The following is a 15,011-nucleotide window of genomic DNA, read 5'->3' on the forward strand; positions in this document are numbered from 1 at the left end:
ACATTTAGAAATGGGAGGAAAGGAGCTAAAGGTGTAGGGAAGGTGTGATACGTAGGGGAAGAACAAAAAGGGAAAAGAAAAAAATGTGAGAGAATGAAAAGATGAAAATAAAGTGTTTGTAGATGGGGAGGGGAGGAGGGGGTGAAGGGAGGGCAGAGGTAAGGGGAAAAAATGAGAATCAAGACTTGCCATGTAAAGGTACATGATCCCAACAATGAATGTAACTGTACTGTATCCCTAAATGTACCAATAAACTCAATTAAAAAAAAAATGTAGTTTGCTAAAAAAATTGCAAAAGAGAAAGTAAATATGTAGTTTGTTTACTGGATTTAAAATCAATTTAACCCTTCATGGTATGATCTACCTCAGCAATAGATAAATTTGATAAGGATTTAAAAATTGTTTTTTCTCAAATACTCAGGTTAGTAATGTACCTAGTGTAGAAATTGTGGCTGAGACTAAAAGTGTGAGCAATTGTATCCTGTGAGGACTTCATGCTATAATCCACAAATTGAGCACTGAGGAATCTGCTTGTCTACAGTGCCTGCCACCAAAGTGAGGCGCCACCCTGCCTTCTGCTGCTTCTGCTTCTGGTCATCTCACGTCATACCTGGTCTCCTCTCTCATTCTTTGGCCTTTGGTTGCTCTACATTACACTTAACCATTCCCTGTGCTGTTCCATCATTTCCTGGTTATGGACCCTTATGCATGCTTTGTGGTATCAGTAAAGCTGACATGAAATTGCTTAGCTTTGATGTTTCTTAAGGTTGTCTTTTGAATATGTACAGGAAGTACCTACCTTTCCATTTCTACCCTCCTTGCACTCACGGAATCCTGGTGCAAAGTGTCGAGGCGAGAGGAGACACAAAAGGTGACAGCAAACTGATTTGTCTGATTTCACAAGCCTATGAACATGAGGACTGGTCCTGGGCATAAAAATATATCATGGCTCAGAATATCAAGTGTGGCATGTCAGTTTTTTTTTTATTAGACACAGGTTAGGAAATGATAGGAAAACAATACTACCAATGGATGGAAGTGAAGGGATGTGAACAAAAATGATTGAAATGTCTTCTCAGCTTCTTTGAAACAGATTTTTCATTTTAGAAGTTTTGTTTACTAAGTGTTGATTCCATGAAAGGGGTAGCTAAGAGCCAGTTGTTATGAGTTAAGAATGGTTGCTAATTAAATGTATCACTTGATGCAATATTTACAGCTGCCCTATAACCTAGGTATATATGGTAAAACATGCTTAGAGAGGAACCTACAAGTTAAATTTTTGTTACACTAGCCCAAGTTTAAAAAATTGCAAAATCCTATGTAATCATATTGGACCAGGTGATACTATTATGCACCAATTTTTACCAATGTAGATGTAAAAAACATACATGTGCACATTTTTAAGGAATTATTTTTGTTTTCTGAGAAGCAAGGTCACTGTATTTTTCTCTAAATATTTTACTTGGCAGTTTTTCTAACCATTAACATACATAATTTGCTTTGGGGCAAAGCAGTTTTAATTTCTATGTGTCTATTTCACTGTTGACAGTTTACTTCACCATTGAGAACTGTTTAAGTAAGTATGGGTTCTTAAAGTACAGGCCAGTTGGGTTGTCCTGCTCTTAAGACTGTGTTTGTAAACTCTGTCCCTGCTCAGTGGCAGTGTTCAGTCACATGTACACCCATGAGGCTGACCTACTGGGACTTTCCATCTTCATGCCGTGAATCCCCTGACCTGGGAAACCCCTCAGTGGTGGGCAACCCTGGACTGCTGTTCACCCTAGGACTACTCCTTCCAACAACCATTGCACCACTGATGAGGTCTCCATGGCGGTAACAGTACCAAAAGGTGATGAGCTGTAAAGGCTTATTTTGAGTTCATGTTGAATTTAAGGCTGTGGTACTGTGGAAAGTACTGTTAATTCCTAGAGTTGTCCCTCTTCCTGAGTTTCAGGCACTGCTTCCCTGGGTTCTTTGCCTTTGCAGATATTACTTGCATAATGGGGTCAGGTGATGGGAAGTGACTCTCGCTTCTCTGGAAATGGCTTTGTCCTCTTTGGTTACACTTACTCTTGTCGCCTGGCATTTCTGATTATAAATGTTCAAGATAACCACACTTGAGAAAGCACCAGATACTTGAGAAAATCTCATTATTTTCTTTTGTCATTGTAAGCATCTTTAGTGTTAAAATATATTTTTCTTAAAGCTGTGCTAGGCATCTAACACAGAACTTTGTGTTGACTTCTGCATACATTTAATAGACATCTGCTCATGTACTTAAAATATTTACTTTCAAAACAATGTTGAAATAATTATTTTTTCCTCAATTTTCTGTGTAGATTTTTAAATGTTCTGTGAAACTTCTTTGGTGCACATGTGTGCCTTTCTCTTTGTGGATTAGAAATGAACTCTATTTTTCTTTTATCTTGGTGGGGAATTATAGGGCATTTAAGTTGTTAGACTCAAGAGAAACTGATTATTGTAAGTTGTCTATTAACAAAATAATTCATTTATGTCAGAGAGAAGTGAGTCTTTGAAATACAGTGGCTGAATAATAATTTGTGAGTAGGATATTAGTGTGGTGTCCAAGCCAATTACACAGAGCCACAATACTGGCTCCTTTATATTTATGTATCACATATATTGTTAAATCTAGTTAACACAGAGAAGCCTGAGAAAAAATTTAAATAAAATCTATCCTTTAGGCTGTGTGCCTAGAAAATATTTTTCTGATGAAGTGACAGTTGTCTGGGGAGAAATGGATTTTTTAAAAAGTTGTTTTACTATTTCCTGCCAAGGAAGCACAGCTTGACGCAGTCCTGGGGTGACTATGGAAGGTAGCTCCCAGGACCACGTATTGCTGCTTCTTCTTTTTTTATTTTTTCCCCCTACTGGGGATCAAACTCAGGACCTTGCGCTTGCAAGACAGGAGCGTTGCCACAGAGCTAAATCCCCAGCCCCATGTATCGCTTCTTGCTAACTGGGAAATTAGACTGAAACAACTTACCAAGAACCCAGTATTTCCAAACTCCAACTCAGGCATAAAACTGAAAGGAGAAAATTCACATGTGTTTGGGTAAAAATCAGGGTTTAATATTAAAATGATCTCATGTGAATCAGTGAAAATAGATTTTGCCTTATTTCTCTGCATTTTAGTCTTCAGGGTGTGGATTCCTACATTCCCCTACAATGCTGCAAACCCAAGGACGAGAGAATGGGGTTAGATCATAGGGACCAGAAAATGAAAGTGGCCACCAAGGGGAAGTGGTGTAAGCTCCCAGGGATGCTTTGTGAGGCACTGAGGAAACAGAGTGAATGTGAAAAGGCACTTCAATGTTAGTGAAATAAACAGAGTGATAACTAAATAAAATCAGTATTACTCTAAACAGACCAAATAAGTTTCATTATTATGCACAAAATACTTCCCTAAAAGAATTTTAAAATAAAACCTTGTTCAAATGTTTTCATATTTACCATTTAAAAAAAAAAAAAAAACTTCAGACTCAGAAAAAAAATACTGTTCCTACCAGCCAGATATGGTGGCTCACTCTTGTAATCCCAGCATTGTGGAAGGCTGAGGCAGGATAATTACAAATTGGAGCCCAGACCGGACAAGTTACTGTTTAGGAAAACTGTGTCAAAATAAAAGATATAAGAAGGCTGGGGAATGTAGCTTAGTGAGAAGCCCAGGACACCATCCCCAGCACCACAAAACAAACAAACAAACAAAACTCCAAAACAACAAAATCATGTTACTTGTTTCTTCCACTACAAACTGATCACCTTTGTTTTTTCCTTCTATTTACGTACATGGAAAAATGCCCAGACTTATTTTCATCACTTCGGTATAAGAACTTGGTAGAGTTTGTGGAAAAGATCTGAGTAAAGCGTATTTGTAGAGAACTGACAGATTTAAAATGATAGTTTCTACATAACTGTGACTTAATTAGTTCCCGTGTCAAATTTAACTTGTTTTAACTGAAAATAATGAATGGGATTAAGCCTTATATATGTATTTTTGTAAATTATGTTGAATGAATTTAACACTTTGCTTAGATTCTTACTTTATCACATTCTTTGCAATGAGGAATTCCTGTATTTAGAATTTCTTATTTTTTGTTTGGTTAAGAGAGTCACTGAATCTTTCTAGAGATTTCAGGTAATCAGTAATTCAAATACTATTATGTGTTAAAAACTCCTCTAGATGATGGGACTATAACAGGGAGCAAAATTAAAATAGCTCTTGTTTCCAGAAAGAATACAGAAAGAACACCTAAACCAGGCTTGTTGTGTGGAGGAAAGACTTTCCGGGAAGCAGTGATACAGGAGGAAGTTTTCCAGTCGGAGCTGATGTGAAGGGGGAGCCCCAGTGTGAAGCCATCCTCAGAGCCAGGCTCTGCTCCCTCGCAGAGACGAGTGAAGACACTGGGCTTGGAGGGAAAGAAGGGAGCTGAACTGTGGCAGAGGCCCAGGAACTTATTTGGGGTCAGGTTTTTGGAAGATTTACATGCCACACCAGTATTTCTGGCTTTATCTTCAAGTGATAAGAAATTGATAATTCTTTAAAGGTGGGGGGATAACATTAAGTTAGCATTTTATGAGGTTTTGGCCTTGGTGGACAGTGGTTTGGGAGCAAAACTGAAGGCAGAGAATACAAAGTAGAGGGGTCAAATAAGCCAGCAGTGACTAGGAGCTAGTAATTGACAAAAGTAAAATGCTTTGGCAGCCAACTCTGAGGTGTGTGGGTGGTATAATTAGTACAGCTTGTGGTCGCTGGAGGCAGAAATGGCAGAACAGCCTGGGTTCCATGCAGAGCTCCTCCTTTCTGTGCTAGAGGCAGGAGGAGGATGTGGCATTCACAGGAGGAAGAAAGGAAGAAAGTAGCAGTGGGGAGCAGCAAGGTGAGGGGTTCAGTGTGGGATCAATTGTAGGTGAAGTACCTGTTGCACAGAGAGAGAACCAGTTGGTATTAGTATGTAGAGTAAGAATCTGAAGATAAAGAGAGAAATAAGAGCTGAAGGATGATTGTTAATTAAAATATTACTGCTCTTAAATTGATTGCTATTCAGCAGAGGAACTCAGTGCTCTGTATCAACCATCACTTGGCTAATGTCCCACTTAGCTTTTAGTATCACTTCTGCCGTACCTCTGGCTACCTCAGCGTGGGTCCACAAATAGGCAGTATCTTGACTACAATCAAGGACACATTCAATCCACTGAGTACTGGATTATGGGCTGTGGGTCATTAAAAACTTTAAACATGTGCAAAAATTGTATAGTTTTAATGTTTAAAAGGCAGCTTCTGCTGAGAAACTAATCCTACTCTCTGTTTCATTCCATGACACAGGACAGCTACAAATTCTGAGATTTGTTTTTAAGCTTAACATACACTTGTGTGAAACAAAATTGGTAAATATAAAGTTATCTTCTAAATGAAGAGAAAACATCTTTTATGTTTGAGTTTGGAAATATTTTGTCTTAAATTAGTATATATTTTAATCTTTAAATACAGTTTCTGATCACAAATATAATGAATGGCTTTGCTAGTTTTTCTCATGCCATTTATGTATAACACGTGTGAATTTATGTTCTCTTAGTTAAAATGGTAATATTTCAGGTTTTGATGTGTCAAATACCCACGTAATTTTTAGATTCTTCTGAAAATAAATGCAGTGAGGTGAGACTCTTGCAGGAAAATATATTTTGTGGACAATTTCAATATTGTTTCCTGTAGTATACTTCAATATGCATTCATCTTGATACGCAACACAAAATGTATATTTATTTCAAACATCATTTTGTAAGACAGAAACTACCTGAAAAGTGAAGTTAATAGGAGTAGTGACCCTGTTTGCTTACAAGGTGCTGCACTGCACAGGGAACGCTCTCAAAGGGGAGTTCTTTAGTGGGGTAACTAAGACCTCCTGTTAGAAAACTGCTCTCTATTCTCCACAATATGAATCTCATGTGGCCTTGTTTATTTTTTATGATGGATAATTTATACTGGGTTCTCCTGTAGATATTTGTTACTAATGATTACTGTGCAGCATGCGGTTCTTTTTCTAAACGCTTAACTGAAATTTGGCTTGTCTTTGGCATGTAGATTCATGTATGTGATCTAGAACTAGGGAAAAGAGGGCGTAGATCTCATCAGAAAAGCAGGAGAAGAGAGTATCTGATACTGGCAAACAAATGAAGTAGAGAAAGTTTTGACTTTGAATGAAAGAGATCAAGTGACTTGAACAGTACCTGATCTCTGTTGTACTTACAATTGTATACAACAAACATAGGTTTCATCCAAACATTGTGGTAGACTTACTTACAGAAAATTGTATTAATATCTATGGAGAATTCTCTTTGTATTGCTTTCAAGGAGATTCAAACATGTAATAACTACACCAGTGATGCTCAGAGAAGTTGGTTTTAGAGAAAATGCTATGGACAGTAATAATTATTGCTTATCCTCTGCAAAATCGGCTTTTCTATGGCCCTTCTGGTGACATATCTGGCCCTCTGCCACATTAGAAGTCATGTGAGCCTCACATTATCCATCTTGAGGCTCAGTAGTGCCTCAAGTATGGTGAGAAGATATTGGAGAAGCAGTCTCTTCCTTCTCTGTGGCAGTGAAGCAGAATGGGTTTGCTTTCAGTGTGGAAATAAGCCTGATGTTGGTCAGGACAGGCTACGTTATCGTGTATTAACAAATACTGGGGACCTCTTACTGGCTAAGCAGCAATAACACTTTTTTTCCACACACGGCAATTTGCCATGGGTCCAGGTAATAGCTTTGTGGGTCAATAAATTCCTTTCTTGTAGTATGAATTGGGCTTTTGTGTCTTAAAGCTGAAAGGGACCTTTGCGAAACAAATGTACTGTATTGGGATTTTCTTCAGTGGAAAGGAACACTATTTTAGGAGAGACAAGAGTAGACAAGGGTTAGAGATAGCACTAGGATTTACTCTAGTACTGATTTAGGACTTCTTAAATTAAAACTTAAAGTTTGGCTATTAGTCTTACTCTTTCTTTTATTAGAAAGGAAAGCTGGAGTAAACTATTTGCAGAACACTTACTCCACTTGCTAAAGGTCACATAGGAATTTAAGGACAATAAGTTCTACCAGAAAAAGGACTTTAGATGCCTCATGTTTCTTTGATTGCTTTCTGATTTCTCATGAAAAGGTAGAACTTATTATGCAGAAAAGTCTTGGGGGCCACTTCTTATAAAGCATCCAGAGGCAAGGAGAAGTGTATATGAAGTTAGCCAACACAGTGGGTGCATTATCTCTAAGCTGAGAATCATATTAAACATCTCCATTTTATTTAGGGCAGCAAGAGCAATACCAAATTAAAAGATTGGTTTATAGAATAACAAGCCAAATCTTGAGAACAGAGGTGTGTGGGCTCACCCCCTAATGAATCAAAGTGCTGTTGGGAGCGGTTCCCCTTATGGACTCTGTCAGCTCAACTGAAGACCAGAAACTGGGTGGTATGAATTGAAATTCATGGGGACTTCAGGACCCCTTTGTGTATCAGATTTGGTTCCTGGATTTTAGCAGGTAAATGTGTGATACAGATTCGTCTGAATTTTATGCTATTAAAAATATGCTGCATTGAACTGACCTCCCAAAAGCCTGATGAAAAATACTATCTCATTCATTTGGAGATACAGTTCACAAACATGAACCCTTTTCACACTGCACTGGGTCACCTTCAGACTTTTCATTTTTTTTTTGTTGTTTTAATGGGTTGCTGAATAATTACAGTTAAAGCTTTGTTACTCCCATTTAATCAAGGAATCCATGTGTAATGGAAACTTGGCCTCATGCAGTGAAAAGGGGACAACTGCTCTTGTGGAGATGAACATTGTGTATTAGCTCCTTCAAGTCATACAGTCAGTGGATTTCTAAAAATTAAATAACTTCTTTCTCTTTCTTGATTGGAAAAAAATACTTCGAAAACATATTTTGTTGTTATTCCCAAGTTTTAAAGCATACACACATAGAGAAAACATGAACGTTATTATGACAAGATAACAACAGAATAAATATATTTCCTATCAGAATATAAAGAGCCCTAAGTTGGTGGCAGACAAATCTTGTTAAATTACAATATTACAGTGTTGATCCTCTGGGTTCCCACTGACTTCTGTGACCACTAATAGAGAGACGCCTCCCATAGTTGGACTCTGCAGAGCCTCTACAGCCTCACCCGCTCCCTGCTCTAGCTGTACTGCCCCAAACCAGAGATGCTTTCTCTAAGCCTGACAGCCTGTTTCCCTTCAGCTGACTTTTGTACAGTTTCTTACCTTTGCCTACCCTAGGTCTTTCTTCTACTTGCTGTGCCTGGTACACTTGCCTACTCTTATGCAATGTTTTTCTATTCCCATTGTTGTCATTAGTGACGCGATTTTTCTGTTTTTTCTCTTGGGTCTGAAGTGACATTGCATTTTCCATCTCCTTCAAGTTTATGATCTTGTGATTTGCTCTGACCAAAGAAACATGGAAGGAAGTTAGGTGCTGTTATTAATAGTGGCAGTCCCTTTATTTATGTATTTTGCATGTATATTCATGGAAAAAATATCTTGTTTAAAACCTGTGTCCATCTATATTCCCATGAAACGGCATTCCATAATCTAATAACACTTTTATTTGACATACAAAAATATAGTGGAAATCCTTAATAGCCAGTCCAGTTCACCACATTCCCATCCCCTGCCATGAAAGTCAGTGCTATTCCACATAATTTATCCTAAGTTCCAAAACAGCATGGCATAGGAAAACCCCCAGAATTTTAGTGGTCATAGAAAGTGAATGAAAAATTAATTTTTGGTATCTTAACATACTAAGATTCTGGGATAGCTTATTATATGACCCAAACCTAGCCCTTACTCAAAGACTTGTGCACCGATGAGGTTCTTTTTCCTTATCAGTATAGCATGTTAATAGCGTTTGAGTATTCTATCAAGGGGATATGTTTATGTTCTCTTACTCATTAATAGTGTTAATCCATGTAGGCTTATGGCTTTGGCTTCAAAGCCTGAGATTCTAATGCTTACACTTACTCTGACTTCTTTGCCCACATTATCCAACAAAAATCCATTCATTCATATTTGTATTGTACCCAGTTATGTATGAATTCTGAAGGTGATAATATGAATTGGGTATATTTCTTGTACAGTAAGTCTGCTATATGTAGAGAAATATAAGCAAGTACAAGGACATGTTAATTGCATTAACACAGCACAGAAAGTGCTGGGAAGACTTAGCATCCAAACCTATTTGTTTTCATTATATGGTCTTGGATGTCTCTCACCACACCTTCTGACCTTTCTAACTTCCTTTTCTCATTCCTAAAATAGAGGAAATTTCAATTTTTAAGCTGCAAGAATGAGTGGCTGCTTCTTCAAAATAGCATTAGCAATGAATGAGATAAGTATTTAAAGTCCTGGGCACTCCACAGCTTACAGGAAATGGTCATTTCTGTTTAGAGGAGTGTTTCAGGAGACAGTCTCCAAAAACACGTGGGAGGGGGCAGGGAACTTGATCCAGGGGAAAGGAGCAGAACAGTTGTACGGAGGAGGTGATGCTTGACTTGTGTTATTAAAGCGGAGAGATTTTACTCTGATGGGGGTAGAAAGGGAAGTACATTCCAGGATAAGGGAAATGACGTTTGAACCGTTTTGAAGTATTCGGGGAACTACAAGAAATTTATTTCAAGAATGTGGAGCACAGTGGGAGAGGGCAGTGATCAGCCTTAGCTGACACTGATACTGCATAGGCCACACGGAACCACTACAAGGGCTGCCTCTGGGCCAAGACTTACACAAAATGGGTTTGACAGCATAGGAGAACGGTTGAGGACAGAGAAGATAGAGGGAAGGAAAGGAAGACAGCTGGGAGACTGCTGCAGAGAGAAACCCTGTGGACTGAAGTCAACGCCCAGAGAATAGGGAGTGGAGAACAGACGTTAAGTGAGGCTAGGGAATTCAGCTGAGGAGAGATATTCCCACATGCAAATTCAGGCGTGAGGGAAAGAGGGGAACTCGGGAAAGCAGCACAGCTTTTGATTTGGTAACTGAAGAGATGTTTGAAGTTAAGACTGAAAGTGCAGAAAGAGTTTTGTTTTTCAACTCTCAAGTTTTCTATGCAAGGGTTATTTAAAAACTCAATCTGAAACATGTTCAAAGAAAAGGGACATTTCCACTTAATTCCACTTAAATTTCCATTTAAAAATATATGTATGTACAATTGTAAGCAGAAATGATAACTTTTGTCATTTAATAGTGGCCTGAGAAACTTTCCACTTAATTACATGGAGGAAGGTCTACTGTAGTCATTAGTGTAAAAGGACATGTCTCCCATTCCATTAGGCTGAAGCTTATTTCTTTATATTTATTTTTACAAGTAATGGTATCATGGACACTCCTGTGTATCTACCTTTGAAAGCTGCAGACAGTATGGAAGCAGTATTTTTTCAAAGAATAATAAGTTCAGCTTTATGCTCGTAGCTTCTAAGGTAGCTGATGGACAGTGAATGAGTATGTTAACTAGCCAGTTGAACCAGTGGGTCTGATGTTTAAGAGAGAAGGTTGAAATGGAGTTAAGTATTTGTAAGGTATCAAAATATCAATGGTCCCAGAAGGTACGGGCAGTGATTCATTGAAGATATTTCTTGAAGGCCTACCATTTGCTAGGTAATGAATTATCCTTAGGGCATGATGATTCCTCACCTCTCACAGCTTTGCTGTAGAAAAAGACAGAGGGATAGTCACAAATTTATTGTTAAACATCATAATAAAGATTACAAAAGAGAAGAAATGGGGCTAGGAAGGAACCTAACATTTAGAATCGATGGTACAGGAATGCCTCCTGATTTCTTTGCTAACCCTAAATATCTTGATTGCTACACTTGCTGTTTATACTAGAAGAAAATATGTTTTGTAAGAACTGGCTTAAACAAGAAGTATTCCCAGTTTAGATGGTAATTCATGTGGTTTTATTACCTGCTTCAGCTAACTGGGTGTTAGTAGGCCACTGTTTAGTTATGTCATCTTTTATTTATCCATTCCTTAGTGGATAAACATTTATATGAATTGCTCCTTCAGAAACAACATAGATAACATTGAACCTTCCCTCTGTACATTTCTGGTCCTGTTCTGCATCGGGATGTCAGTACAATGACAGCAGTGATGTCACTGTGCTCAGGAGACAGATCTTGGACTCTCCCAAGTCCTCTCATGAACGGTGCAGAGGAGTGAAGAGTGCATTAGGAAAGAACAACACATCTGAAGGACTCTGCTATCTGGAAGACTTTCCTTTGGCTTTCAGAAGTCTTTCACCGTGGTGATTTCCTGTGTGTTCCCTAGAATGCCTTGAGCTGCAAAATGGGGTGTTAGAAGTGTTATTTTTGCTACCAAATGTTACTTCTGTCTTTTTATGTTTTAACTTCTTCTTGCTTAATATGAGGGAAACAGTTGCCTCGACCTATCCATCACTAAAGTACAGTACTTACATATGAGAAGATACCAGTGAGTTTTTAAGGAGCTGCTATAGGGCATAGCCCCACACATCTGTTTTTTGTTTAATTGTTTATTGGTACATTTTAGGTATACAGTACAGTTACATTCATCATTAGGTTCTTGTACCTTTAGGTGATGTATCTTGGTTCTTATTTTTTCCCCTTCCCCTGCCCTCCCTTCACCCCCTCCACCCTTCCCTATTTACAGACTTTGTTTCCATGTTTTTCCTTTTTCTTTTCCTTTCTTTCCTTTCCCCTACCTCTCCCACTTCCTGTACTCCTTTAGACTTTTTTTTCCTGTTTCACAATATCAGTTATACATTTTTATCCTTATTTACACTGTTTTTCACACCAACGAAACTACTTAATACTTATACATAAGTCCCACACGTCTTCTGCCAGGTCCCTTAACATGGCTACAAAGAGCCCTGGGAAGAGCTTCACTGTTCCTGACATAGATTCGCTCACGGTCATTCACTGTGTGAATTCACATTTCCTAAAGATGCCCACGAGTTGCCAAAGTGGACTCAAGATATTCTCTGAAAAGGAAGCCTATCGCTGGTAACTATCCTCTTAATGTGTTTCTTGATGTGATTTTTATTATTTTTAGTATGAAATTAACTTCTTGTATCTCTTCTGAATTTACTCCAATTTTGTTTTCATGTTGCAGGGCAAATAACTTCTGATGTCAAACAGGAAATGATGGTAACTAGGCAAGTCTTCATGAAGCAGTCTGTCTGCCTTTTAAGTAAGCCTTGCCCCTATAAAAGTAGGATTCAGGAGCATGGGATTTTTAAGGCTTGAACTTTTTGTCATCTGGATATCCTCCTTATGAAAAAGAACAGAAGAGTGATCTCAGTTTTGAAATTTTCACAAAAATGTGATAATATGAATTCATTGTTAGAGTCATTCCCAGGATCCTGGGAGGAGCCTGTCTGAGCACAGAGCCTGCTCCTTAGCTTTATAAATCTGTCGATTCTCAACCAGGCAAGATGGCACATGCCTGTGATCGTAGTTCTTGGAGGCTGAGGCAGGACGATCACCGTGACTTCCAGGCCAGCCTTAGCTACATAGTGAGTTCAAGCAAGACCCTGTTTCAAAAAACAAACATCTGCCCATTCTCTTTCCCTCAGATACTGTTTCCCCAGTTTCCACAGTGACTGAAATCGCACATTTGGGAGAGCACTGTAGTGGTACATTTATTTCTCTAGAACTCTTCGATTAAAATTGAGATATCCCCTGAGAGAGACCGAAACACTTTATCCACAGAGGCAAATAGATTTCTTCTCCAGGGTCAACTCCCATGGGTGGTAGTTGAGTTCTGGAGTGCTCTGCTGAGGAAGGAGTGTGAGAAAGGTTGGTGGTGAGTGGGGTGGCCGGGGTGGGAGTAGGAGTAGCGAGGTAGGGAGGCGGTGTGAACTCAAGGCGACTTGTTTATGCTCTCTGCTCTTTGTTACCATTATCTGATATCTTCTTATGAATTAATCATTATGATACTAATTTTTTCTGTCACTGTCAAAGCCTGTAGGCGATACTGTGTTGAGGGCGTGGTGAAAAGAGGAATGAAGAGAAAATTTAGGAGAGAGGGACCTCAAAACAAACTTATCACCTTCTTTGCTTTGTATAACCCGATCTTAGTGTCTCTTCTTAAAAATACTGATTATGGAGAAATGGCTTTCTCCCTTTTTGTCATCTAGCATTTGTCAGTAATTACCGAAACAAGGGTAGAAGCAGATTAAATGTTATAGTGGTAGATCGACCTCTTTAGTTATGGAGGTCTTTATATTTAGAGATTCTGAGATGTCATTAATAAGTCAGACAAGCATGAAGGGCTTTACTAATTATTTAATGTACTTAAAAGCAAATAAATAAAAGCATCAGAAAACTGGAGGCAACCTGCCTGAGTAGTTTGTAAATTTTTAGAAGAACTAAAAAGTTACCTATCAGCAAGTTTTTTATTTAAGAATGTCAGAAGGCTGCAGCATCTGAGACTAAGAGATCTTGAAAATAATTACCCCTGTGAAGTGAAGTGTAAGGACAGGGCAAATAGATCTTAAAGCACTGGAGTCTACCAGTCCTTGAAATAATGCATAAACCATTAGCACTATATACAGCTAATACAGCTTTTAGCCATAATTAAGAATTAAATTCTTATTTGTGAGGTGGGAGTGAGGGTAAATCAAGAATATCAATTTTTGGATGTACTTCAATCGTGTTAGAATATTTGAAGGTAGTTTAGTAGTCCTGCAAATCCCACTATGGGCAATACTAAAATGTCCTTGATTAAATAGCTTCAGGGCCATTAGAGAGTACACATTGTGCTTGTGGAAAAGTCTGAAGAAATTTGCAGATACAAGCCAGCCAGAGGGAAGATCAGTAGGATGTGATGAGAAATGAAAGCCAGGAGGCTCACAGAACACTGTAGGGTATGTAGGGTGAGCAAGAGGAGAAGAGGGGCTCTAATATCAAAATGAGCTCTGGGACAAATGTGTGCTCGCTGTAAATCGAAGGGCACATCAGAATATTCAGCATGCACATATGTGAATAGGAACACACACTCACTCACACAAGCACACAAAATTTGGTTTTTTTAAGTAGAAGTAAAGGCCCTCAAAAGACAACCCACTTTCTCATTGAACTGAGTTTTACGCTGATCTTCAAACCTCATTTTACAGAGAACTCATTCACTACTCTTTTCACAGACAAGTCACTCTTAAGAAGTGCATATTGGCTGGCCACCTTCTTTCTATGGAGTGGTTAGCATCTTGGAACGGCTTCAGGCTGTCTTGGCAAAGTATCTCCAGCATGGAGCACTGAAAACCCAGTGAGTCCTCTGTGGAATCCCCGGGGAAGTGAAGTTGATTGATTATAAGGTGTCAGGTTCTCATTTGGTCTGGGAAGTGTTGATCTGACAGAGATGAAGGCCTCCAGATGGGGAGGGGTGGGTGAAGTGTGTTGAGGTGAAGATTCCAGGGCCCAGTGTGATGTCAGCAGTGCTGGAGGGAGCAAGCTTCTACTTAGCCTTCCGCAGTTGGAATCAGTTGGAAGGCAGTTGGTCAGGTCTTCAGCAGTTAGATTCTGTTAGAGCGAAGTTGGTCTGGCCCTGGATTGAGAGAGTTGGGCCATGGAAGACCTTGCTTATATGTTGCTTTTGACTCCAGGTAGAAAGAATATGATCTGAGGATCTGTGCAAGTCCATGTTTCCAGGGCATTCTGTGTAACCAATGCCAAATCCAAAAGTGAGGCTGCTGAACAGGCCAGAAGGCTTCCCACAAGCAGTGCTGGTGGCTAGTGAAGCATTCCTGTTTCTGCCCACAGCCCTGGCAGATGAAGGTTGGCTGTGGGATGGCAGGATTATATGGTGAGAGGGTGCTCACTCAAAGGATATGAATAACGAGTGTTTGGTAAGCCTGTAGCGTGTACGGGGTGTTCTGCTGAGCTGACTGAAAGATGCTGAGATTCCCTAAAGGAGTTATATATAATATATATGTATAT

At 39.0% G+C, this 15,011-nt stretch overlaps 1 protein-coding gene across 7 annotated transcripts in view; it reads left to right on the top strand.

Annotated features, from left to right (window-relative positions):
• Pde10a (phosphodiesterase 10A) overlaps window positions 1–15,011 on the top strand; it is a 551,502-nt gene that overhangs the window by 316,842 nt on the left and 219,649 nt on the right. For 2 of the 7 annotated variants that reach the window (XM_010610545.3, XM_010610547.3), the window contains exon 1: window positions 14,570–14,877. The exons of 4 other annotated variants lie outside the window; for them this stretch is intronic. Coding sequence is in view for 1 of the 3 variants with exons in the window: in XM_010610547.3 (XP_010608849.1) it covers window positions 14,844–14,877 (34 nt within the window). In the remaining 2 variants the exon portion in view is untranslated. Of the gene's footprint in view, window positions 1–14,569; window positions 14,878–15,011 lie in introns of those variants that run through there. One more of the 7 variants, XM_010610546.3, reaches the window with a different exon arrangement.

This window comes from Fukomys damarensis, unplaced genomic scaffold (genome assembly GCF_012274545.1).
Source record: "Fukomys damarensis isolate Sample0158 unplaced genomic scaffold, DMR_v1.0_HiC HiC_scaffold_14, whole genome shotgun sequence".
NCBI lineage: Eukaryota > Metazoa > Chordata > Mammalia > Rodentia > Bathyergidae > Fukomys > Fukomys damarensis.